The following is a 27,601-nucleotide window of genomic DNA, read 5'->3' as shown; positions in this document are numbered from 1 at the left end:
TCATTTTTGCCCATTGCTAAGTCATTTCCACATTTAACATTATAGACTTAGACATGTAGAAAGTTTATGCTGTGTGCTTTTACAGTGGACTAAACCAGCATCTGTGTACTCTGGCACTCAGTTAAAACATCATTATTTAATCTCTGAGTACTCCTGCATCTGTCTTTTCGGGATACCAGCAAACACTGTGTGCTATACCAACAGTGCCATGAAAATCAGGATGAAAGTTTCTTTAACTTATTCTAGTTTACCTTGCGTGACCCTTTTGATCTAATATCGAACAATAGTTATCATTGTTAATAATTCTAAGAATACTACCTCTATTACATCTCTGCCATAAATCCTGTATTTTGGCTTCACACTAACTAAAATTATCAGATTTTCAACAGACGTCCTCTTTACTGTCACACACACAATTAGTTGTGCCCAAGTAGCATCGTAACCACTCAAGCTATGTCGTATGCAATGGCGGGAACTTCACTTTTCCCCTGCATTTAACTACTAGACATCACTTCTGGTCTTATCGTCACTTCCGGTTATGACATGACTTTCAGTTATGATGTCACTTCTGGTATGTGACTTTCCCTCCCTGGTAATGACGTCTCTCCAGGTCTATTTCTAGACCTAATGGTGATAGTTGATATTTAAGGTGCTTCTAATCCATCCTACACCTAATAGACAGAATAATCAAGGGTGTGCTCACCCTCTGATGATGCTGGTGTTGGATCCTCGTCGGATCCAATCATGTAGTCTCCGTCATCAGGGAGCTGGATCTGGTTCTTCCCTGCTACTGAATATAGGTCACTACTGTGGTTTTGTCCATGGCTATGAGAACGGATGACTGATGAAGATGTATCCTCCATTCCAGGATGGCGTAATATATGGCCTTCATTCCCCTGCAGTTGATATGAAGGTTCTTCTCCTCTGTTGTCCACGATCCCTGTACTATGAGATCGTCCACATGAGCTCCCCATCCCGAATCTGACACGTCTGTAAATAGATGATGTTCTATCGTCGGATAAGTCAGAGGGATGCCACTCATCACATGTTCTCTGAGATTCCACCGATGGAGGTCTGTTAGTTATCTGGGAGGTACTCTGGAACTCTACTAGGCTGTGGGATCGTATAGAGTTGATCCAAAACTGTGGAGGACGTAGCATCAGCCTTCCTCTAAAGGCCATATCTTGTAGAGATGTTAAGTTGCCTGGAAGGGACATCCACCGTCTCAGTGACTTGCTGGGTTGATTGGATCATCTTTTTAGTCTTGTCAAATCATCCTCTGGTGGGCATAGATATCCCCTGTCAAGCTGGAATCTTGCTTTGATGTATATGATGTCTTGACCTGGAGTCATCTCTGACGTGGATGGATTGATGAGGAAGCCTAGGTTTGTCATAAGTTAGACCAAGAATATCATGTTCTGATGTAAGCTGATCTTTCCCTTGTTCTGCCACGAGGAAATCCAGATAACCATGGAATCGAAGTAGCTGGAGTTGAGCGAACTTGATGACTGGTGCTCTAATCCTGATGAATAACCAAGGGGTTATTGCTATCCCAAATGGTAGGAGTTGGAATTCGTAGCATCGGATACTTCCGCAAGGATTGGTGTGTCGGGATGTGAAGATATGCATCTGTTAGGTCCAGGCTGATAAGCCAGTCTCCTTTCTTCAACGTCGACTGTAATTTCCATATGGACTCCATCTGGAATTTTGGTGGAGGTACCAGATATCTCTTGTTGAGGGTCTTTAGGTCTATGATCATCCTCATCTCGGTTGTATCCTTCTTCCGGACTTAGAAGACTGGAGAGTAAAAACCCTTGGTGTTGTTGGTGTCCTTTAGTTCCCGAATGGCTCACTTCTTTAGTAGTTTCCTGACAGCCAAATATGCAGCCGCTAACTTGGCCCCGACTAGGTGAAATCTTCTGCCCATGGCATGTGTGTTCAGGATTGGGTGTTTCCTGAAATGTAACTTGTAACTGTGAGCCACGATGTCTAGAATCCAGTGGTCGGGCGTAACTTGCTTCCGATTTTTGGTGTATGACAGAAGGCGCCCTCCCACTGGTCCTGGAGTCAGCATTACGTTCAAAGACGGTAGTCGTAAATCGCAGTCCATAGACATAACCAGGTCAAAAGGTCAAACTTCAGAGGGGGTGGTAAGGAAGTCAGAATTTGTGTTCACCTCTGCCTCCCGATCTTCCATGGCGATTGTCTCCCCATTTCTTGTAATCTGGTTGGTGAAAGGAATCCTGGGAAGACTGTTGTTTGTCATACCTCCGCCTCGGTTGGAATGAATCCTTCCCGGATGAAGACTGTTTGGACACTGATGATTTATAATCCCAGGGACGCTTGTGTGAATGAGATGATCCATGAGCTTAGCAGCTAAGTTGATAGTAGACGTTTGAAAATATTCTGCTGTGTCTTGTTTCACTTCATCTATGATGTGTCCCAATTTGAATGTTGATGTAGCTGATATAGGTTGTGTCATCATGAACCTCTTGGTGTGGCTCAACATGGCTCTGTATTTGAACTGAGCTAAAAGTTGTTGACATTGTAGCCTTAGAGTTTGTGTAGAAGTCCAGACTTTGGAGGAGAGTAAGTCTTCCTGCATCCTGACAATCTAGGAGTCCCAAGAAGCTATGGATCAGTCTGACTTGATCGGTCCTGATAGTCAGGGGTGTTTCCGATGTTATTCCTTTATAGGATGTTTGTATAGGTGGGGTGATGTGTCTGATTCTGGAGACAAACCAATTAATATAAAGTCCGATGTCCATAGAGTATCTGGAGACCGATGCCAAGTCCTTGAACCATGATGCCGATGACATGACATTAGTGTCAGGATTGTGCACCAACTTGTAGAAGTCTTCATCCATACTTGGGATTCTCACAAAATCACCAGCTATACTTACGTGCATGTTTGTCTCTCCAGCAATACTATTAATTTATACTTGTATGTCTGTTATTATAGAAAACTTATTAGAATAATCTTAGGTTAATGTGACTTACTACCAAGTGCTAGATCGTTACTACATGTACTATCATAATAGGTGTTGACTCTAGCACAGACAGGGGAAAAAGTGATATTGCTGCCATTATGATGTCATTATTATGATGCTTAGGTAGTTACGAGACTACTTGGCGACAACTAATTGTGTGATTGACAGTGAAGAGGACGTCTGTTGCAAACCTGAACATTTTATTTAGTGTGATTCAAGCCAAAGTACAGGATTTATGGCAGAGATGTAATAGAGATAGAAGTTTTGTAAGAATTATGATATTTCAGAACATATACCAGTGAACTATAGATTGTACCCTGTGGATCTAATTTGAGCTCTGTGATGATTTTGTATTTTTTCTTCTGCATTTCTTTATATATGCATAAATAAACAAATACAAATGTGTCTGTTATAAATGTTTTAATTGTGTATTACAGATTCTTTGTCATGCCCTTGAGAATGCTGCCAGACAGACAGAGAGAGACCTGGAAAGTCTAGGTGTGATACAAGCTGTAGTCTACATCCACGTTATCCACTCTGCTGCCAAAGAGAGGCTGCACCTCTTCCTGGAGGTTGTCCTGGTCTGGCCGGAAGTTGTGACGGCTGTCACTGACTTGAAGGAGAGAGTAGGAGGGAACCCACTGCTCACAGATGATGAGATGGTGAGCCCTTCAATGATATATATTATATGTAATAATGTCACTTTTCAACAACATATTTCACTTCCTAGGAGTGGATGTAACTATAATAAAGATATCTAATCACAGTAAATAACAAATACTGTCAAATATGGAATAATAATTCCAAATGTTAAATGTGGAGTTTTAATTTTGTAGATATATTAGAAGTATGTATTTCTCAGGGTTGAAGCATATTTGGAACATAGAAAAAGGACTAAATTATGTATTCCAAAGCAAACCACTCGGTTCATTTTGTTTGTAGTTTAAAATTTATCATAGAAAAAGGGTGATTTATTTTTTAGTTTATTGTAAATTTATATAGTCTTGGTTCTCAGGCACCGCCACAACATAATAGCTTCTGCAGCACGTTTTTTTGTTTATGTCCATTTTAATAAAACTCTGTAAATATTCCGCATCTTTGAACACGGGACATCAGCAATAAAATGCTGCAATACTAAAAATAAAGTGATCCAATATACCGTGCAGTTTCTTCATTTTACATGTACACTGCTTTACTTGAATTTGTGTTTGAGTTTGTGTGCTTGTTTTGCTGTTCACAAACTTGGTTAATGAAAATGTGAAATTTACATAAAACATCACTAAACACGATGGGGTATGATGATTTACAATTTCAATTAGTTACTGAATTCTAGGCAATGTTTTATATGCAAATATCAAATTTACTCTGTGTAATTGTCTCATAATATATGCTGGGAATAGCAATCAGCTGAACACACATTTTCAGGTAATTCAGTTAAAACAATACCTAATATCATGGATGAAAAGACTTTTTACTTCAATGATTGGAAGACATTGTATCCCTTATGACTAAGGTTCATTTCATGATGTCAATTGCGTTAATCGCGTCATATTTGCTTTAAATAATGATGAGTTGGAATGATCTGTTGATCATTTCACACACTATTTTTCCCAAATTGATGTAATAATATTTAATAAAAACATGAATAACATTAATAAAATATACTCCCATAAAACCCTGAAAAATTTTTTTTAGGTGTATATTTTATTTATCGTATAAAATATCAACAGATGGTAATCAATTGTTCAAAATTGGCACACCTCATTGTCATTGACCCATGTTTCATATGGCACACATGGAAAATTAGATTTTAAAGGTGAAGGTCATCTGATCTCAATATCTTGTATGGCCATCATCATTCATTTGTCGGCCCATAGAAGCAATCAGATCCTGAATTGTAGCCTGGGGGATGTTCATCCCCTCTCTGCAGTGCCAAATGTCAGGTTCTGTGGTTCTGTGGTTCATAAATTTGGAAACCTGTAGGGCCATAACAGGACCTGGATGTTGTGATTCCTGAAAAAGGCTGTTATCAGTCTTACCGTTTGAGGTCGGGCATTGTCTTGTTGGAAATGATATTAGGGTGTTGCGTAATTGGAAGGACGTGTGGCCGAAGAATCTCACCCGTGTAATGTTGTGTCATCAAATTCCCCAGAACTTGCACTAAGTCTGATCTACCAGTGGAGGAGATGGCTGCCCACATCATGTCCACTTCTTGTCTACAGCTTCATGCATAACGTTCCCCTCGATGCCTGTAAACACAACGTTTACCATCCACATGGCGAAGCATAAAACACGTCACTAAATCAAACTTGTCTCCATCGCAGTTATAGCTACACTCATGTATGTGACCTTGACACCATTGACGTTGCAGCCGATGATGTCTGTCAAAATGACACCTCGAACTGGTCGTCTAGGGCGAATATCTTCAGCGTGTAAATGAATCCCCCTTGTCTGGGATGATATCCTACGCAATCCTGCTATTGCGTAGTTGTAGAGGTGGCCATGGTGGTTCTTTCACATAAATGACATAGCCGTATGAATCTGTCCTGTGCTCTGTGATGTGTGGTCAACTGGATCTGGGAAGGTCACATGTTGTCCTATGTGTCTGATAGCTGTTCCACAGTCTTGTAATAGTGCATGGCTATAGCTGAAGATGATTCCTTTGTTAGCAGTCAGTCGATGGCATTGTTGCGTTGGGCTTCCGTCAGTCGTGGCAAGTGTTCACTGTTCACTTGCTGTAAGGTTGTGATGGCATGCAAATGAAAACCCAATGTTATTATAATTGAACAGGTGATGGTGCGCGTGCACATCATTGTGTTTTGGCGCCAAGTTCTCACGTGGTTGTATTTTTGATATTTTCCCATCTTTTCACCAAATTTCTGCAATACCTCATTCTTTCCACCCAAATCAACCCAAATTTTAATTTAATAAATCTTTTTGATATTTAAAGCAATGACTCCAAAGCAATATATGTATTTTTTGTGTTATTGTAAAATATTTTGATGATTACAAGTTTTATAATCATTGCATTGTGGAGAGGTTGTAAAATTGTGCTGATAAAATTAATACTAATTCAAATGATATAAAATACATGAAGTAAGTTGACTATGAAATCATATGCATCGGCTATTAAAGCATTAAGTTGGTTAACTGGCAGGTAACAGAGAATATATTTAGTGTGTTCTTGATAGTATACATGGATAACATGAAGATTCAATGAAGTTGAGTTATGTAATTTGCAAAAGTACAAAAGCTTGGTCATCCTGCTTGAAAATTAAGTTACCAAGGTGACCACCACAAGCTGCTTCAAATTGGACGAAAGGAGACAAATGTGTCAGAGTTTTATTCATCGAGGAATACATTTTTTATGTTGGGAGGCCCTTTCCCAGGTTGATTGTACAAAACTGTATATTTGGTTACATACTAGTTCAGACATCCCAACCAATAAAAAAAAAGAAAGGTCACTCGCTTGCCTGAGAAGCCATTCCCTGAGAACCATGTATTTTTTGGCCTTAGATTTGGTACCTTTGGATTATACTTGAGCTAACCTAGATCATGTAGATAATGATGACAAAAACAAGTTTCAAATTCAAATTCATGATCTTCATTCCTCTGTGGCCAATGTTAATGATGTTGCTGATTATGTCCTATTCGGAATATTAGAAAAATACCAAGGCATTAATTGTTCAGCATTATTTGGAAATGTTGGTAAATCAGAACCTTGTCACCCACACCCTGTAAGTATCAAACATGTTGAATAGATGGTAACTTGAATAAAGTTGATGAAGTATTTACTGTGATACCCTTTTTTTCAAAATTTTCTATTCAGTTCAAGGATGGTTACATGGCAAGATAAACATCTTTGGTAGACGATAAATATTTGTGGTAAAGACGTCAAGTGTTGGCAAAAGATGTACATTCTTGGTATTATTCTAAATGTACACAGGTATTATTGACTTTAAATATATGTATAGTGCAAAAGATGTACAAGAAAGTTGTTAGAATAGTATTGATCAATATAGCAAAGATCTAAGGATTTAATAGTCAATACATTCTTAAGAAGCATCTCCATTTTTTTCAAACATATTCAATTTGTTGCTTCTTCTATCAATTAATTTTTCAACAGCAAATACCTCTTTCAGTGTGGCTATGAAACATTGTAATTTAAGTTGCTTGTTTTTTATACTGGATACATAAATGTCTTTTTGCTAAAATTATGACATGGTTTGAAAGTTTGTCACCTGATATTGAACCAATAAAAACTGATATTTCATCTAGGATTATTGGATGATCATAAATATGTTCCATATACACTCTTAAGTCTAGCCAAATTGTTCTAACTTGTACACAATTGAAAAATACATGTTGTAAATCTTCTTTACTAGATTGACAAAAGCAACAAATATCATCGTCAACTAGTTTCATTTTTAGTAATCCTTTCTTAGCATAAATGGCTCTATGCAGAAATGTGTATTGAAAATCTAACACTTTTACATCTTTGGTACATGTCTAAATATATAAAAATAACTTTGTTCCAATGAATAGTCTCTTCTAATATATCTTCCCATTTCCTACAGATTCTTAAAGGAGATGTGTCACATGAAATAAAAACATCATAAAAAACTCTTCTACCTTTGGATGGTTTCAGTAATGTTTTTAAAGGGTTACTTAGGTCTTGATTATAAAGATATTTAGGTATTATATCAGAAATTAGCCTTCTCAAATTATGAGGGATATTAAATATCATTTTATTGTTATCTAAAAAGGTACCCTTAATATCATATACTTTCTTTAAACACTCTAAAGACATAATTCCATATTCATTACATATATCATTAATTCTATGGATACCTTTTTATACCAGCTCTTAATAATCATTTTTTTATTGTTAAATTTATGGTTAAGCCACAGCGGTTGTGACAGTATAACATAATAGTCATCACTAATGACAAAACATTTATAGTATTTGACTAAAGCTGTCAACACATCTTTCCAAAAAGGATTTTCAATATTGAAATAGTCTTTAACATTAGCACCAAGTTGTAGAATATCTGTCAGGGGGATATTGCTTGGGTTGCTGTACTTTTGTTTGTTTATATATTTATATATAGTTTTAAAGCGTTATTGAATCTACAAGTATCAATCATTCTTAAACCACCATTTTCATATTTATTTGTCAATATTGATCTTTTTATCTTGTCCTTTTTCAAATGAAATCATAAAATAGAAGAAACAGATAAGGTGAGACTGGGTCACCTTGTCTACAACCTCTTTCATTTGGAAAAAAGAAGAGAGGAAACCATGTTGAGTTACACAAGATGTGGCATTACTAATGAGAATATTTATTCATTTTTTAATATTAGGACCAAAACCATATTTTTCTAGGACTTTCATTATAAATCTTTTAGATACAGCATCAAATGCTTTTTTCGAAATCTATAAGGAGTAGCATAACTGATTTATTTTGTCTTTTTAATTCAAACATTATGTCAAATAGGAGCCTAATATTTTCGCTGATACATCGCCCTGATATAAAACCTGTTTGGTTTTCACGTATTAGTTTTGACAATGATCTTTTAATACGATTTGCTATGCAGCAACTTAGGATTTTGTACAAAGTATTTAATAAAGTGATGGGTCTCCAATTTCTAAGTATTCTTCTGTCTTTATTGGGTTTAGGTATGGTAGTTATAACACCCCTATTCATAGTACCAGTAAGTGTTAGTCGATTATTCTCAAAGGTATCCTTTATAAATCTATAAACACAAACACAGATATCTGTCCAGAAAAAATTCAAAATTCAACTGAGAACCCATACCTGGGTATTTATTATTTTTCATTTTATGGACTACTTCTGCTATTTCTTTATTTTTGTAAGGGTAATTCAAGTTCATCAAACATTTCATTATCAAATTGGGGAGTGATTATATTTTCAAGGTCTCTCAAGTCGTTATGTTCAACCTCAAATGATATTGAATATAGTAAATGGTAGAATTGTTTTTGTTCTTCAAGTATTTGTTTACAGTTAGTTATGATGTCTCCATCAACATTTAAAATTGAATATATTGTTTTAGAAGTATAAACTCTATTTTCTAATTTACAAAAATATTGTGTTGGTTTTCCGCCTTCCTCATACCAGTTAATTCTATTTCTTATATTAATTCCTTGAATTTCTTCTTTATTTTTTTTCAAATTTATTTTTCAATTGGCTTGATTCATTTAATTTATTTTCATTGATGTTTTGGAAATCTTTTTTAATGCTATCCTCTATCTCAGAATAATATTTTCAAGTTTTTCACGTTCTATATTTACAAAAATATCATTTATTGATAGTTTCAAATCTTTGTCATCAACAATGTTATCATTAATAGAAGATTTATCTTTGTATTCATTTTTACTCTCTTCAATTGTATTTTGGACAAGATCAATATAATCTTTTTGATATAAAAGAGAGGTATTAAATTTCCAATATCCTTTACCCCTATGTTCATTATCAGCATTTGTTAGAGTAAGGGAAATAACGGAGTGATCCGATTTGTATCCTGGCAAAATTGATGAATCTATTGTCATATCTAATATATCTTGTGAGGTTATGAAGAAGTCTAACCTTGCTTATTTTATACTGTGATACTTTGAATAATTGTGTTATTATTTAGACCAAGATATAAGTGGTTAGAAAGGCCTGGTATATAAGTTAAACCTTCATGCCACCGCTGGACTAAATATTTTGGTAGGGTATGTAAACTCCAGTGGGATTTCACATATAATCATGTCATTTAGTTTAAAAAGAAAGGTATTTTCTTATTATTCTCATTATTCAGTGATTGAAGTTGAAATAGTTGGAATTAGTGATAATAACATTCTCTTGGTCACCATTATGTGCACTCACTTGAGACAGTTGTAAATAAAAGCAACAGAAGCATTATCATAAAAAAGTCCAGTGTACAAATCTGTCTTTATCATAAGCATGTGCAAATGAAACACCATCACATGATACCTGATGTTTGCGACGAAAAGATGAGGATGTCCAATCCTTTCGGTGGCACACATCACAGATACCTTCAAAGGCATGTCAAGTGTACACCTAAAAAACATAGGAACATTGGCACAAGTCAAAATAGGGAAATGCATCAGACAGCATTTTGGTCACTGATGCTTCAAATTTGGAAATGTCCTCCACATGGCGACCATCAAACTTTTTGAAAGCTTTGCTAAGGCTTTGAATGCTGTAACCCTGATTAATTAACAGTAATTCTTGCGAATCCTCTACCTCTATTTCATCTTTGCCATAAATTCTGTATTTTGGCTTCAGTCACTATTTTCAGATTTTAAACAGATGTCCTCTTCACTCTCAATTACACAAAATTAGTTGTTCCCGAATAGCACTATAGCAACCTAAGCTGTGACGTGCGTAATGGTGGAAAACTTCACTTCTTTCCTGTGTGTGCTAGAGTCAACACATATTGTTATAGTTGGTGTGAGGTGTTTATTAAGTCGTCATGAGTCTCCCCCTCCTCCTGCTTGTAAGAAGTGTGGCCATTTTATGATCACGGGAGATCCTCACAGCAACTGCTGGATGTGCAGAGAGGGCAAATGCACTGAAGAGGCAAGATGCGATCAGTGCTCTACTCTGTCTAAGAAGGCCTTCAACATACTAGCAGAAGCCTTGACTAAAGCTAGAAGAAGAGAAGCTGCTAAGAAGAAGGTCGAAGTGATTGCGGCTAATGACTCAGACCTAGCCCCTGACCCTGTCACAGCGTCTCTACCTACTACCCCGTCAAATGAATCTACTTCTGCATTCTCTATGAACATGTTGAAAAATCTCTTCAACCAGCTGAAGAAGATGATGGAGTTGCTGTTTGAGTCCTGCTTCTGAGCTATATCTCAAGAGATGGAGATGCTTAGAATGAAGCAGACATTATTGGCTAAGACGAGGCCGCCAAGAGGGACAGCAATCTGTTCAGACCACAGCCAGTGACCAGATGACCATACGGACCAGCAGGGTAGAAGCTCCCAAGCTTTGCCCTCCCTTTAGACACGGACATCTAGATGCCCGCTTGGGTCCCATCAGGGTACCACAAGGCCATCTTCCTCCTCAAAGACACCGCGGTAGCCCGCATAGTCACCATCAACAGAACCCAAGATTACATCATGGGACAGCATAGCGGTTTGATGGATGACCATCATTCCTGTACGGATTCTGTTATACATGGGCAGTAATCACAAGCCGCACAGACATTCTTATAGTGGAGTCCTGGACACCAGCATATGATGAACTGCACTGGGAATACGTTGAGTGTATGGATTATGACGAACATCCACCCCTCCCGGCAGTTACCCACAGTCATCCTGATGGAGAGTCGGACCTATATGAGGAGATTAATCAGTCTGACAATTCACCCCAGCAGGATTATACAGACGGATACAGCTTTGTGGAACTCATTGAGGAGTTATATCATCTTATGCCTGTACTCCAACCTTCAATGACATAAAATTCACCACCTAAGATGCCGGAATACGGAGGATGTCATGCTCCAACATCATCTCAACATATCCACAAGACATTGCTGTCAGAGTCTCAGAGTCTACTCAAGCTCAGACATAATGACTGGCTACCCTTACCTACATTGAAGCGGAATTTGTATCAATCCCATGATTCTCCACTTCCAGACCATCAAGTTTTGGACAGGCACTTTATGAAGCTAGTACGCAAGACTAATACTAAAGTCACGTTACCTGCTTCCCGCATTATAGAACTGTCTATGGCATCCAGTCATTCAATGGACATTGCCATATATCAACTGGTTGGTTGCCGGAATCAGGCACATCATTCCACCGTTGCAGACATATGGCGGCATATCCGGAGAGACTCCTATGACTATTGGGACGGATCAGGTCAGACTCAACCATAACCTGCTAGACACTATATTCAGAATGCAGGAAGAATTACTCTCCACCCAAGTCTGGATGTCTTCACAGCTAATCATGGTACAAAGTCAACAACTTATAGCACAGATTCGTTCAAGAGCTGTTTCCAACCAAACGAAAAGGTTGATAATGTATCAACTGATATCTGCACCCAAGATGTACATTGGCATGTCATAGACGAGGTCAGACAAAGACACAACTGAACTATTACAGGTGTCGACTAGCAAACAAGCTGTCAAGGCACATGGATTTTCCTATTCCCAAAGCATTCCTGGGATCAGAAAGACTCGTCATAAGACTCACCTAAGAAGAAGTTTGTTCCATCCGTGAAGGATTTGTTCCAACCGAGTCGGGGTACGACAAACATCAGTCTTCTCAGGATTCATTTTGTCAGCCCGACTACAAGAAACGAGGATGCTATTGCCGTGCAAGTCTGGGGGCAGAGGTGAACACAGGTTCTGACTTCCTTGCCATGCCTCTGACGTCTTCTGTCATATGCCGTAAATCGGAAGCAGATTACACCCGACCTCTGTGTCGTAGATATTGTGGCTCATGGATGCAAACTGCATTTTAAAAGGTATCCCATCCTTGCATCTCAGGCCGTCGGCCGCAGATTTTGTCTAGTCAGAGCCAAGCTAGCTGTAGTAGATCTGGCCGTCAGGAAGCTACTAGAGAAGCAAGCCATTTGGAAGCTATTGGAGATCAACAAGATCAAAGGTTTTAATTTTCCGGTATTCTTAGTTCTGAAGAAGAATTCGCCTGACATGAGGATGATAATATACTTAAAGACAACAAATCATTCCTGGTACCTCCTCCAAAGTTCCAGATGGAATCCATACGGAAGCTGCGGTCAACTTTGAGGACAGGAGATTGGTTCATCAGCCTCAAACTACAAAATGCCTATCTTCACATCCCGATACACCCATCGTCAAGTACCTGCCCTTCGCAATCAATGGTCGGCTCTACGAGTTCCAGGTCTTACCATTCGGGATATCAATAGCCCCCTGTCTGTGTACAAATGCATGCGTATCTGGATGATATCCTGGCAGGGTATAGGGAATATATCATAGCACGACAGCTCGTATATCCAACATTCTGCCATGGATATTAGATCTAATTAACATTAAATTTACAAATTATTAATGTAGACAGTACTCTTGATTAACATATGATAATTTATTGCAAGTCTCCAGCTCTTATTTAATATGTTATCTCAAAAGTCAGCAATGAGTAAACGCTTTATTTTTTTTCGTTCAATGACGTTACAACCTTCAATTCGATTTGTGTGGGCAAGCAGAAAGTCATTCATTTCCTGTCGCTATGAATTTGTTGTCTGGACAGGTGCCCATGATTTGACCTTGCGTGTTGTGACGTGGATGACATCATGTCAAACAGCTGATTTAATGTTGTGGTCGTGTAATGGATACACATGGTTTCAGTTTCCAAATAATAATATTCTCTTTGACTGAACAAGAAAGTAGACTATCATGAATGGGAAGATTTCCACGGCGACTGACAAGTGAATGAGACTGTTTATCACTTGACAAACACTGTTTGAATATTTGGCGTTGTTTTCTAATTTTGGTTAGTTGACATATTGGCTTTTAATATCTTGGCTTGATATTCCAAGAAAATAATGTGCATATAGTTGAGTAAGGGAATGGAATGTTTTACAGTGAATATGGATCCAATATTAAACAAATTTATAAATTTTAGCCTCATATATTAGAGTGAGTGAGTGGTTTTTACGCCGCTTTTAGCAATATTCTAGCAATTTCACGGCGGGGGACACCAGAAATGGGCTTCACACATTGTACCCATGTCGGGAATCGAACCTGGGTCTTCGGCGTGACGAGCCAACGCTTTAACCACTAGGCTACCCAACCGCCCCTCATATATTAGAATCTCGCATGGTTCAATTTATAACATAAACAGTGAAAGTAATTAGATCTACACACAATATATAGACAATTGATTTCTTAATGACAACATGATTTCAGTGTAGACTAAATATGATTTCGATTTTAGATCTACACACAATATATAGACAATTGATTTCTTAATGACAACATGATTTCAGTGTAGACTAAATGTGATTTTTTTTTTTTTTTTTTTTTTCACACTCTGCATTATCTAAATTATCAAATACTTCGACCAGTGACAAGTCACAATTTCAAATTGTGTATGTTCCCTCCAAGCTCCAGTTTAGCTATCTGTTTAATTTGAAATCAGATTACATAATTGTTCTTAAAACAAATAAATCCTATTGCAAAGGAAGGGAACTGTATTTCTTCCTCAAAATCCGGACAAACGGTAAATGCCAGGAAAGGCAGGGCAGGCATAAGAAAAGGGCAGAGCACAAAATATAAATTGCAGGTGGCTGCGCCCTGATAAACATGTCTTGGGGAAACTCTAGTACTAATTACAAGAGGCCTCAGTTCATTACAACTAAAGCTATTATCCATTCCACTGGCAAACCACCACTGACACCTACCATCACGTCCTTGTCAGTTGAGGAAAATGCAGTATCTGAAATCTCTATCATAAGTGATAAGCGCATCGTTTTAGCAGTTAATGATACAGACCCATCTATTGTACTACCTCCCATGTCTGGCACATAAGGCATTCTTCTACCATCAGCTGGAAGTCGTCTATCATCACCTTTACGGGATAGCACAGTTCGACATGAAGACATTGCCCTGCCACATTCTACCTCCTCTCTCCATGTTCCACCGGTTCTATTGACGGTGGATAATACCAACTCTTTCCATGCGACTTCCACATTGCCTACTGGAAATAGGAAGAGTAAGGAACGTTCCCCACCCTCATCAGAAAATCGACAGGTGAAAAATCACCATTCAAAGGAGCGCCATTCCAAGGATCGACAGATCGGGAAGAAACACAAGGGTTGACATTCGCAGGGTCAATCTTCCAACGGTCACCATTCCAAGGACAGACTATCTAAGGATCAACCTTCTACCAATTGATCGTCAAGGGTTCGACCATCTGAGGATCAGCCATCATCCTCTGATCACCCTCATACTGAGCAGAGGTCTCAGGGAGATTGACGTCGCACCGATGAGGTTTACTCTACTGAGCGACGTCACAAACCTGGAGAGTCGTCTAATGGGGGCAAAATCTCCACCAAGTGACTCTGCTATAGGACGACTGGAACCTTCCACCTCCAGGCGTAATGGTATTTCAGTCCCTAGTAGGCTGAAGACTGCGACTCTTTGCAGCCAACTGGATTGTACTGGACAAGCTCTTCGTCTCTCAACTCCCCCAAGAAGGGTACCGGCTGACTCTCATCCGTAATTCTCCTATGATGTCCATACCACATCTGAGGGTTTATCCAGCCAACCAGTTGACAACGATACAGGAAACAATAGGTTTGTTGGTTTCAAGGCATCGCCTAGAGTGTTTCCCAGAACCGTGGATCTATTCACCAATATTTCTGGAAGCTGGTTCCCAATAGAATTAACCTTCCCCATCAATAACCTCAAATTCAAGGCGGTCAGTGTAGTGGTTTCCCATTGGGCAGAAGTTCTCTGGACATCACATCTCATGATCCAGTCCGATAACACCTCAGTTTGATATATCAAGAGGATGGGCTCCACCAAATCAGAGTCCCTCTTGGCTCAGGCAATGGCATTTTTTCAGTTGATCAACTCTCTGGGCATCAAAGCCTGAGCTTAACACATTCCAGGGGCCAACAACGTAAAACTGACTCCCTATCCCATCTGGATTAGACCGTCCTGGAGAGAGTGGCATCTATATCCAATGGTCTTCAAGTGGATTTGCCGCTTTCACCATTGCCAAGAGATTTGACTTCAACACTCAACTGCACAGGTTCATCTCCTCCATCCCAGCATGGGAGCACGACACTTTGGACATATTGTAGGAGGGTCTCAACGCTTATGCCTTCCCCCTGACAACACTTCTTCCTTTGGTGCTTCAGAAAGATGCAGCCATGACACAGTTACGTCTGCTCCCAGTCATGCATTATTGGCCAGTTCGCATTTGGTTCACCATTCTGGTAATCCTCACAAGAGGAAAACACTATCTTCTTCCATTGCGAAGAGATCTTCTACTTCAACCTCCTTCCAGCCTGCTGCACCCATTGCCAGAAACCCCAACTACAGCTTTGTACAACCATAAATGGAAGGCTTTTGAGAGATACTGCCGTGGCAGGGACCTCATCTTGCGTGCTGCTGCTTCACCACAACAAGTTGCAGAATATGTTCGGCATCTTCAATGTAGTAAGCTCAAGGGCTTCAAGTTGGCTACATTTCTGCCAGCTCTTAACTTGGTCACGGCAGGCACGAAAATGTCTACAGTTACTGAACTCCAGGCTCTCATCCACTCTTACAAACACGCTGACCAGTTGTTCAGAATCCGTCCACCTACCTGGGACCATCCCATTCTTGGCCGCCATCTGACACCCGGAGAATCATAAAGATATCTCTTTGTGTCCAGTCAGAGCCTTATGTATCTACCTTCAGGCTTCATCTACACTTCGCTGATCACCAAAGAAGCTCTTTGTCCCTCTTTCCTCAGCAGCCAACTAAGAGGTCTCCTGTATAACGGTCTCCTTCTGTTTGCTTTCAACGATCCTCCACCTCAGACGTCTAACCCTTGCGAGACGAGAGCTGTCGTCTCCATGACAACACTGCACAGTAACTATACCCTCAACACCATCATTGAAGGATGTTTTTCGAAGTCAGATGCGGACTTCACTTCCCACTACTTACATGATATCTCCGTTACCTATGTACAAAGCCTCCATCAATTTGGTCAGCTGGTCCTGGCACAACAACTAACCACAGTTCAACGACGCAGATAATGATACACGTACCTGCTACCATAGACTCGTACTTTGTATCTTGTACATAGTGAATAAATGATTGATGACCAGTCCTGTTTATTATTAGCCAAACCCTTTCCATATCCAATAGAAATCTCTTCCTAATTGTACGTCAGACTATATTATAAGCATGTGTGTATGAATCACTATCAAATAGTAATGGTACCAGGTGCCCGCCAAAAGGTAAGCGTATCCTGCCCAAACAATGGCACCATCACAAACACATGCAAAGGCAAGTCAATTGAAAAACACTGGAACATATGATACAAGTCAAAATAGGTAACTGCATCGGACATCATTTTTGTCACTCATGCATAAAATTTGGAAACTAAAGGGCTAGGGTATCTGCAACCCACCGTCCAATTGTCATAGCAACTAATTTACCACATCCATTGTCTGAAGAACATCTAATTGTAAAGGCTCATTACCCTGGAGCCATGACATCTATATGTCTTGAAACACTTAATTGCTGTTATTCATAAGATGCTAATCCTAATTGTGAATCCCCATTTTTGTGTACATCGACCGTCTGCCATCCTGCTGATGAATTACTGTTTACATTTATATTTATTACTTACAAAATGTCAGGTGACCATGGCTATATAAGCCTTGGTCCAGAGAGATTGAGAAGAAGGGAAAAAAAGAAAGGTCTTACCCTTAGCCTAGCTAGGGTTAGGCTGGGTGCTCCGGGGCACCTAGACAACAACCACTACCACTATGTGCTGACCTGGCACATAGTGTCTTTTGTATGTATATATCTACATGTATAAAGTAAAACTGTATATACCACAAGCCATCTTCTCCAAGGTGTCACTTCCTACTAAGAACTATACGTCGGCCCCTTGCATATACGAGAATGCAAATTACTCATTAATCAACGTCAGACCAACGCGTTGTTACAACCATGGGATTAAATGCATTGTGTGTGATAGGATAAGTTTAACAATTTGAAAATTTTACTTCAGACTTTGGATGTTCTGAGTTTGACACTTCTCATGGAGCAGCTGGAACCAAGTAAGGATGAATTGAACACAGATAAAGGCCGATCAGACTGGATGGATCATGTCAAGACATATCTGCCTGTCATAGGTAGAATCCTCAACACTACAGAGACCGAGCTTGAACATGGCAATGTGTGTCTCCGGGTAATGGATCAGGCAAGGTAAATATGCTGTAAATCCAAATCATTTGATTTCTGCTCAATAAAAATATATGCCTCTATATATCTGCTCAGAACAAAGCTCTGATCTGTTCTTCCCTTCAATGCATGGAATTCAGATTTGAGCCTATGCCAACATCCTCTTGCTACTCCTCATCCTCTTTTCCCCTGTTGGGATTCAGGGTTAGAATTCATAACTAGCAATATTTGCTGATTTTTAAGAGTTGACTTCATGGTTCTTGTGGTCAGACTCTGTGATTCGGTTTGGATTGTTGCTCATAATACCAATCACTGGATTGTCTGTACCAAACTAGATCAGTTAAAGGCTCCCATATATAGGGGACTGACCATTTGATATAATTGGGGGACCTGGTATTTTATCAAAAGATATAAATCGTCACCAAAAATTCTTGAAAAAAATAATCATGCTTCAGAATGTTGAAAAATAGAAAGATTTGCCTGCCACATCTAATCTCGATAAAAAAATTCCAGTTGACATTCACAAATTCCCTTCCTTATGTTTTCATACTGACAGATGTTGTCTTTCCATCCTTTAAGCAACATATATTGCATATACTGCTCAGTGAGATAATCATGTTTCTGTTTTCCAAGATGTAATTGGATGCGAGTGATGACCCTTAAACTCTTTCTGGAGAGCTTCACTGGAATCAAGAAACTTGAGCTGGGAACAAAGTATATGCCTTTGTGGAAGGTGACTAAACACATTTCAATCATTCATTGAATTTTAGACAAAATTGCTCCTTTTGATTGATTGCTGTCTATGCTGTTTTTTATGAATATATGTCATCCCTGGAATCACTATCAACCAGCAAGTAATATTACAATCCTTGGGTATCAAGATCATCATGTGTGTCCATCTATTTGTCCATATTCATTTTGTTTTCAGTGTATTAACTCAAAACTCATTCAATATTTTGCATATGAATCAACCAAGTATTAAAATGGTTCCTTTTGCTATATAATGCAAAAAAATAATAATATTATTGACAATTTAATAGAATCAAAATAGACGCAATGGACTTTTGAATGCAGCAGAACTAAATAACTATTGAGTAATTTTCAACATGACGTAGAACACATATAAAGCTAGCGTTGAAATAGTGTCTTTTGCCATTAAGGATTTTTGAAATATTACGTTTTCACATTTTCATTATTAGTTGACACCAGTTCATTAAGCTATCTCTAAAAAAAATCAAGTTCACTGAGAAAATTAACCAATGCCCTGGATGGGACTGCTGGTGGACTGAAGTCCACAACTTTCATCATAAGCTCAGTATCAGTTATGCTGAGTCAACTACAAAAGAAATGTTTGGACCAAAACTTTAAAATTGTTCCCCACTGCATAACAATTGTCTTTACTTATAAGCAGCAGAATCTCTGCACTTGTACACAACAGATGCCATTCAAAATTAACATAATGTTTACTTTCAACAAAACCAGATGCTTGATCATAATTCTTAGGAATCCTCTACCCTTATTACATCATTGCCATAATCCTGTATTTTGGCTGCAATCACACTGAAACAAAACTTATAGATTTTCAACAGAAATCCTCTTCACTGTCAACTATACATAATTAGTTGTACCAACAATAGCACTTTGGACTACAGCACTTTTCATGTGCAAAGGTGGGAAAATCCTCACTTCTTTCCTGTGTGTGCTAGAATAAACATCTCTGTTGCATAACTCAAGTACTTGGTTATTTGGTCACACAGTTTAAGTAGTCTGTTTTATCACTTCTATAAGTATACTGAACCAAATTAAAAACTTCACAATCATAAAATTTTAACATTTTGACCAGTTATCATTGTGGGACCTTATTGTGTATTTAAACACTAATGGCCACATATTGTCTTCAGATAACACCTGTTTTTGTGCAGGGGAATCGATCAAAATCATGTGCACAGCACTATAGTGCCAAAAGTGGTTTTTCACGTGCAATTGGTCACGTGGCCATAATACCGCACGTGTTTTCAGCCATACTTGTTAGCAGTCATTAACCAAAAAAGAAAAACACAAGAAAACAAAAGTCTTTACGGCCATTTGTCATGCCACGCCTTTCAAATGTGCAACATGAACGTGCCATCGGCATGTTGCAGACGGGAATGTCTGTAGCTGAGGACGCAAGGACGATGGGTTGTAGTCGATGGACTGTTTATGATTAACAGACGCGTCTACAGCAAACAGGTACCACCACTGATCGCCCAGGTTGACCACATGTGACGTCACATGCAGAGGATCGTCAGATTGTCTTACGTCACCTCCGTAACCGATTATTGACGGCTACATCAACCAGAAATTAACTGTTTAGGGGTAGACTGAGTGCGCAAACTGTTCGAAACCGTCTGAGAACTGCTCACCTTCAAGCACGACGGCCATACTGCGGGCCATTTCTGACTCAATTACACAGACGTCAACGTCACTTGTGGGCACAGCGACACTTACGATGGACTCAGAGAAATTGGAATCCAGTTGTCTTCAGTGATGAATCCCGATTTGCTGATGGTAGGGCGAGGGTTGGGAGGTGCCATCATGAACGTTACGCCCAGTGTTGTGTACAGGAAGTTGACAGATTTCGAGGCGGAAGTGTCATGGTGTGGGGTGCTTTCTGTGGCAATGCACGTTCCAGGCTTCTTGTCATCCGTGGCAACCTCAACGCTGCTGCTTACCGCGACCAGGTACTGGCACCAGAACTTCTGCCTTTTATGGCAGCACATGGACCCGGTTTGATCTTCCAACACGACAATGCCAGACCCAACACAGCAATTTTGACAAGGAAATTCCTTCAGAATGCGGGAGTCAACGTCATGGACTGGCCGTCAAGGTCTTCCGACCTCAATCCCATCGAACACGTCTGGGATGCTCTTGGCAGAAGTCTGCGCACTCTCCAGAACCAACCACAGAATTTGCAAGATCTTGGCACCATTTTGCAGCAACAATGGCGTCGTCTTCCCAATCACGTGTTCACAAGCATCACAAGGTCCATGCGGAGGTGTTGTGTGGCAGTTGTCAATGCACATGGTGGCCATACACGCTACTGAACTTGTGTGCCATCAGATTCTCGTGCTTGGGACTTGGGATTTAAAAGTTGATGTTATTACCGAATAGTGTAGGTGCTTGGAACAAATTATGGTTACCACCGTTAATTAAAATCCTTCTTTTGACATCAATGATTAAAAATTACCTTCTCTGATACATTTGTCTGTTGTATATCATATATGGGATTACTTTTAAAAATGTGAAGTTTTTAATTTGACTCAGTATTGCTTTGGGTTACATCTTAGGGGCATATTTCACATGAGTATGAGTAGGTTTTTGGTCTGTTTTGATTACTATTATGGCATCTTCTGCTTCACCTTCCGCACCTTGTCAGGTGCTAATCGGCTCTGGGGATATGCATACTTCATGCTGGAAGTGCAGAGATATTACATGCATCGAAGAACATTGCTGTGAGCTCTGCAGTCTCCTAATGAGAAGGCCTTCTCCAAACTATCAGACTCAATCAGGCCAGGAGAAAAGAAGCTTCAAAGAAGGAAGTGGATGCCATCATGTTGACTGACATGTCGCCAGCTACACAAGAAATCTCGTCACTCCCTACTCCCCCAAGACACCACAACCAACAAGCCAGCTCAAGACCCCATGACCATGATGGAGCACCCAACAAAAGTCTTCCATGGAAAGCATCTTTGAATCCCGTTTGTCAGCTGTCTATGGAAATGGAAATGCTTTACTATATGTCTGTGGTCACTGATTTGTCTTGACAACCGTACAGTTCCTGTAGGGGATCATCAGCTGCAACACATCCTTCAGCTTACCTACATGGCTCCCACATGGACTCATATCAACACTGGGGGCACGGGTGGCCCAGTCGTTTAAGGTGCTGCGATTCGCTTTGCAGAGTTGTGTTCACCAAAGTGGTTAACATATGAGACCTGCATCACTTTTGTCTTTCCTCCCACATTAAGCTGAAAGAATCATCTCAAACCTTCCGTAGACCTGCTCACCCAGAACAACTTGACTCCTATTTGTCAGTCTGAAACCAAATGACTTGGATTCAAGTCAGGAGGATGACTCTACCCCTGTACCTACTACCTTCATAGAGCCTTTCAACTTTCGCCCATGGATCTACTATTACCACAATGCCATATACTTCCGATACTGAATCCAGTGGGAGGTCGATTACTTCAGTTTGTATCCCATCCCTCCAGTCACAGATTCCGTCTGGAAGGAGCCAAGTAAGACACAGCCATCAAGGCCAAACTAGACAAGTAGGTCATTCGGGAACTGCCAGAGACAGTAACCAGATTGGGCTTCCATTACCCGGTGTTCTTGGTTCGCAAGAAGAATTCAATTAAAATGAGAATGATCATAGATCTCAAGGTCTTGAACAAGCACTTCTTGATATCTCCTCTAAAATTCCAGATGGAATCTGTCTGGAAACTACAATGTCAAAGAAATTGGCTCTTCAGCATCGACCTTCAGGATGCGTATCTTTTCACATACATTTTCATCCTTCGTCCCAGAGATATCTAAGTTTCGCAGTCAATGGTCGTCATTTTTAGTTCCTGTTCATAATCTTGATAGGCCCCATGGTTATTCTCTAGGATAATGGCCCCAGTAAATCTCTGTCCTTTAGATGATCGATTTTCCTCCACTGTCTCAGCCACATCTTTGAATCAGATGGTAGCAAACAGACTACACTACAGGTCATGACCTACAGGGGCAGGCTGCAGTTACACCCTCTTCATTCCTGGATCAACAATATACATGAAATATCCCTCGACACCCTAGTGTCCCTTCCAACATACGTCTCAATATAGTCTGGTGGACCCATTGAGATCATTTAATGTATGTCATTCCACTCATTTATACTCCACTTGCCCATCAACTGTTCTTGGATTCCTCGGGCTCAGGATGGGGAGCCTTCAGATCCAAGGTTCATGGACTTCAACAGAGAAGAATCTTCATATGAACTGCTGGGAAATTTATTTATGCTCTTCGATTCTGGAAGGATCTTCTCTTTGAGGTCTAGTTGCCACCAACAACACCACAGTGGGGACATACATCCAGAAACACAGAAGAACCTAATCCCTTTTGTTGATGATGGAAACTTGGAAGATTCCTGCAATTGCCAGATGAAAGTAAGACATGTACCAGTGTAACTGAATATCCAAGCAAAAGTTTACAGTGAAAGGGCAGGATGGTGTCCACTGAGTGGACTCTTCAGCTGGAAGTCTTCAAATGGATCTTGTCAATGTGGGACACACCACTTCTGGACTTACTAAATGTGACTTGTCTGAGTTACCTGCTTTCCATTTACTTCTGCCCCATTCTGGATCTATTGGAATTCCAACAAGATGTTCTGTCCATGAACTGGATAGGTCTGTTCGCTAATACATTCCCTCTTTGAGTTGTAGACCAGGTGATAGGGAAAATAGAACCATCAGTTTCTATGATCATTCTTTTGGAGTTTTTGCACCAATCTGGCCCAGCTTTCTGTGGTTTCCCAAAACCCTCAATCTTTACCACTTCGCTGAGTCATCCCAGGTCAGACATTCTGTTCAACAATCTCAACAGTCTACATTTAACCGCTTGCAGAAGATGCAGGCCTCTGGATTCTCTAAAGCTGCCTCATCCACTCTTGCACAATATTGGATACCTTCATCCTTTCTTTATACAACAGATTAGACAAGTTAATCCAGTGGAGAAAACAATCAGGTTTAGAAGATAACCAAGTCAACATTGCAATGGTTGCTGATTTCTTCCTAGATCTGTGACAAGATTTATAGGATACAAAACATGTTCCCCTTACAAAGCAAAATTATTTCACGAGGGGCATAAACTTGATATGAATAGGGAATGAGTAAAACACCCCCAAAAAACATTTTTTGCATTCTCTATTTAAGAAGAGATATTCATAGTAATACAAGTGCTTGGTCAATTAAGGTATAAAAACAACAAAGATAATATATACACTTTGAAGTAAAATAACTGTTTATTCAACTTTTTATTTTCATGTGTATAAGTTTATAAACAGTATTTCTAAGTACTTATATAACGTTAACAATTTGAAAATCTATCACTTGATATCTCAGTCTGGTGGCGGTCTCACCACAGTTCAGGCCATGGCAGGTTGTCACAGACTGAGTAAGGCTCTTGTTTGAATAATGTATAACAAGAACAAGACAAGATAACAACTACATGAACTAGAGTTAACAGGAACATTCAAGACACTTTTTGAATGGCATTGCTGTTTATGCAAAGGCTAAATTGCATCCAAAGACGAATCACTGATAATTATTTGGCAGCGTTTAATTGAGACCAAACACGTCATCTGGTCATAGTGATCGTGTGCATGACCCAAATCAATGCTGATGTGGAAAACACCACCATATATAGGACCACAAAACACATTGCCAACAACCTTGAAATTGGTAGATTTCATTCCAGCTCTGCTTTGACTTAGAGTGTTGTTTACATGTGAGTTAGGCCAACAGCTGATCGAAGAGGGAATATGGGTCATGGATACTGGCCAAAGATACCACAGGCATGGAGCGTGACAAGTGGATCTTGCTCATTTATTGTTGTTGTTTGTCATAAGAGTTGACAGAAGCAATGCTTTTTTGTGTCCAAACACTTGCATAATGTGTGTAGGTGTGATGTTATCATTAAGTGTTTTAAGTTTGCTTGCTGGACCATGTTTTTCATGATGACTCCATGTTCATTCTTTTCCTCACTGGCTGAGTGTTATACTAAGCCTCACCATCACCAACTCAGGGAATCCCCCCTAGTGTGCAAAGCCAAATAGAAGGGGTGTTCTGAAAAGGAGAAATTTGTAGGTCGCAAGATTTTGTACTTCTTTTGGAGTGCTATAGGACATCGATCAGGGCCATTGGGTGCAGACCATATTCAAGGAGCAATGTTTTTAACATCAGTTGGATTGCAACCTGTTCTTGTTTTAGTCTGTCTCTCATTGTACTCAAGATCTTCTTGACCATCACTATCGGTCTTCAGTGCAACATCCCCCCAATCCTATTTCTAAGAGTACAGACAGAATGAAGGCCAAAAAATATGGTGTTATTCCACCACTAAGTGTTAAGAATGAAGTCGGTGGTCCCCATGTTGACCAGTTTTGCAAAGTTTGTTTATTTCAGTTTGAGTCACAGCTTCATCAGCTTTCGGTAAGTTCCCTTTGCCTACACATTTGACATGTTTTAATTTTGACATAAACAGCTCTGTTGTCTGCTTCCTTGATGATGTCATCATCCAGGAATTTCTGTATTTCATTTTCAAAAGGTCAAAAGCCATATTGTGATGTCTGATAGTAACAGGTTTTACTGTCTTTTCTGTGAACTTTTTAAGTCACTCCTTTTAAGCACCCCTTTTAACAGGCCAGCGAATCTAATGCCTGGAATATAAAATTCAGTGTGTTTTTGTGGGCCTGCAGGTGGGTTGCATCCAACGCTGTTGACAATCTTTTCAAGTTTTAATTTTTTTGAGGTGTAGAATCCGAGCAGTGAGCCATGGTTTCCTTTCACAATGTAAAACTTGTGACATTGTATGAGTGAGTTTTCTTCTTAGTCTAGCTGATGCCCCATGTTGTATCAACTGTGACAGTGTTCCCTATGTCAGTGTCATGGCATTCACATTTTTTAAATTGTTGTCTCAGTTCTATATTGGCCAAGCAGATGATGTTATTATTATTTCCTGTTTCGGAAGTCATTTAGAGCCAATTGAATGTTTTTCTTGGGTTTGAAGTAATCGCTTAAAACAGTTTTGGTGTGTATGGGCTACCTTTCTCAACTTTGTAATCAAATGTAGGATAGTGTGGTAGAATTTCCATCGCAGAGCACGTGGTTTCACAATAAGTGTTTTAATCGCAACTATTGATTTCAAAATGACTGCTGAAGACATAGAAAGTTTGTATAATGTTGCATGAGTTCATTTCTTCGTCACCAGTGTGGTATTCCAGTAAATATTGTAGCATACAATAATTACAAATTCACCAAAACGTGGTAGCAGTTCATCAATGGTTTACTGCTCTATCAATTTGGCATGATTTCTACAACACTGCCCTCTGTCCGATAACTCTATTTCTGGATACTGAACACTGAATAGAGCACCACTGGTTGTTACTCATAAACAGAAGTCAAACTGGAATGTCGCAGATCTCCCCTTCACTCAGTACTTCAACATGACAGATTATCTATCAGCAACCACCCCATTTTGAATAGACTCATAAGGTCTTTTCTTTTGGAAGACGTTTGCACTCCTTGAATTTTAGCAAAATATAAATTATCGGTGGTTCTTTTTCCGTTCTCCTCACATAACCTATTGCACCCATTGCAAAGGCTACTTTGCTACACAAGGAAAAGAAAACGGCTTTCCTCATAGCTATGGCAACTGGAGCCAGAGTTTCTGAACTACCACTCTAGATTATTCAAGCCTTACCAACGAGAAGGATTAGAAATCTATCATATTATGGGCTCTCTCTTACCCTTATCAGATCAGCAAGAAAGGACGCTATATCTCATGCAAGACCCATCCTGACCGGGACATCACTCGGGCCACTATTGTGAACTGGCTTAAGCCAACCTTAACCTCAACCTATCGCCAAGCACAAGATACCCCTCCTATCCTGGGATCATGTTCAGCACATGACATTAGGGCTCTGGCAACCAGTTTAGCATCATGGACTTCTGTTTCTGTATAACAGGTCATTGCAGGATGCCAGTGGAGTTTGCACAATACCTTCACTCACTTTTACCTGAGAGATGTGCAACCAGACCTTAAAGGGATACAGTAAACAATGTTTATAATGAAAACACTTATAACGAACTGACGGATACAACAAATTGGTCTTTTTAGTCCCATCCATTTACTGTATATACGTTGCATATATGTTAAAAACGAACTACCCTTATAATGAACTAAAATAAGCGGTCCCTTTGAGTTCATTATAACCGTAGTTTACTGTATATTCATTTGGCCCTGTTATTGCCACTCAGGCTATAGTTAAGGCACATTTTTTCCCTCCTTCTATGGAAAAAATAGGGGTGGGTGGAGGATTTTACAAGCAGCTACTGAAGGTGAATATACCTTTTATTTTTTAGCTATAGAAGGACTCATTTTACATGCTTTTACATGTATCACAGACTGACTGGAAGTGATGTCACAACCGGAAGTTATGTCATGGGGCGGAGTGGGCAAGCAGTCAAAAGTGCCTGGTGCTGAGATTGTTTCCTGCTAGTGACCGGGTTGTTATTCAGCCTTGGAACCAACAATGTTTACATGTCTTTAGAGTGTTGTCACTTCCCCTTGCATAGACTCTGTGCACTCAAAAGAACCCACTCATCCAGTTGTAGATGACCAGATGGAGGAAATACTAATATGTTTTGTTCGTTTGTTTGTTGTTTAACACAGCACTCCGCAATATTTCAGCTATATGACTGCTGTCTGTAAATAATCAAGTCTGGACAAGACAATCCAGTGATTGACATCATGAGCATAGATCCACACAATTTGGATACAATGACATGCATCAACCAAGTCAGCAAGCCTGACTACCCGATCCTGTTAGTCGCCTCATGACAAGCATGGTCGCCATTTACGGCAAGCATGGGATACTGAAGACCCATT

General features: G+C 39.6%; 1 protein-coding gene across 1 annotated transcript in view; it reads left to right on the top strand.

Annotated features, from left to right (window-relative positions):
- LOC139473602 (E3 ubiquitin-protein ligase rnf213-alpha-like) overlaps positions 1-27,601 on the top strand; it is a 351,622-nt gene that overhangs the window by 268,982 nt on the left and 55,039 nt on the right. Inside the window, exons 63-65 of the mRNA XM_071256275.1 lie at positions 3,428-3,652; positions 17,748-17,944; positions 18,554-18,653. Of these exons, the coding sequence (XP_071112376.1) occupies positions 3,428-3,652; positions 17,748-17,944; positions 18,554-18,653 (522 nt within the window). The remainder of the gene's footprint in view (positions 1-3,427; positions 3,653-17,747; positions 17,945-18,553; positions 18,654-27,601) is intronic.

Source organism: Haliotis cracherodii, unplaced genomic scaffold (genome assembly GCF_022045235.1).
Source record: "Haliotis cracherodii isolate W230 unplaced genomic scaffold, xgHalCrac1.p SCAF_3, whole genome shotgun sequence".
Classification (NCBI taxonomy): Eukaryota; Metazoa; Mollusca; class Gastropoda; order Lepetellida; family Haliotidae; genus Haliotis; species Haliotis cracherodii.
Note: the sequence above shows the minus strand (reverse complement) of the source record. Positions and strands in the feature narration are given on the sequence as shown.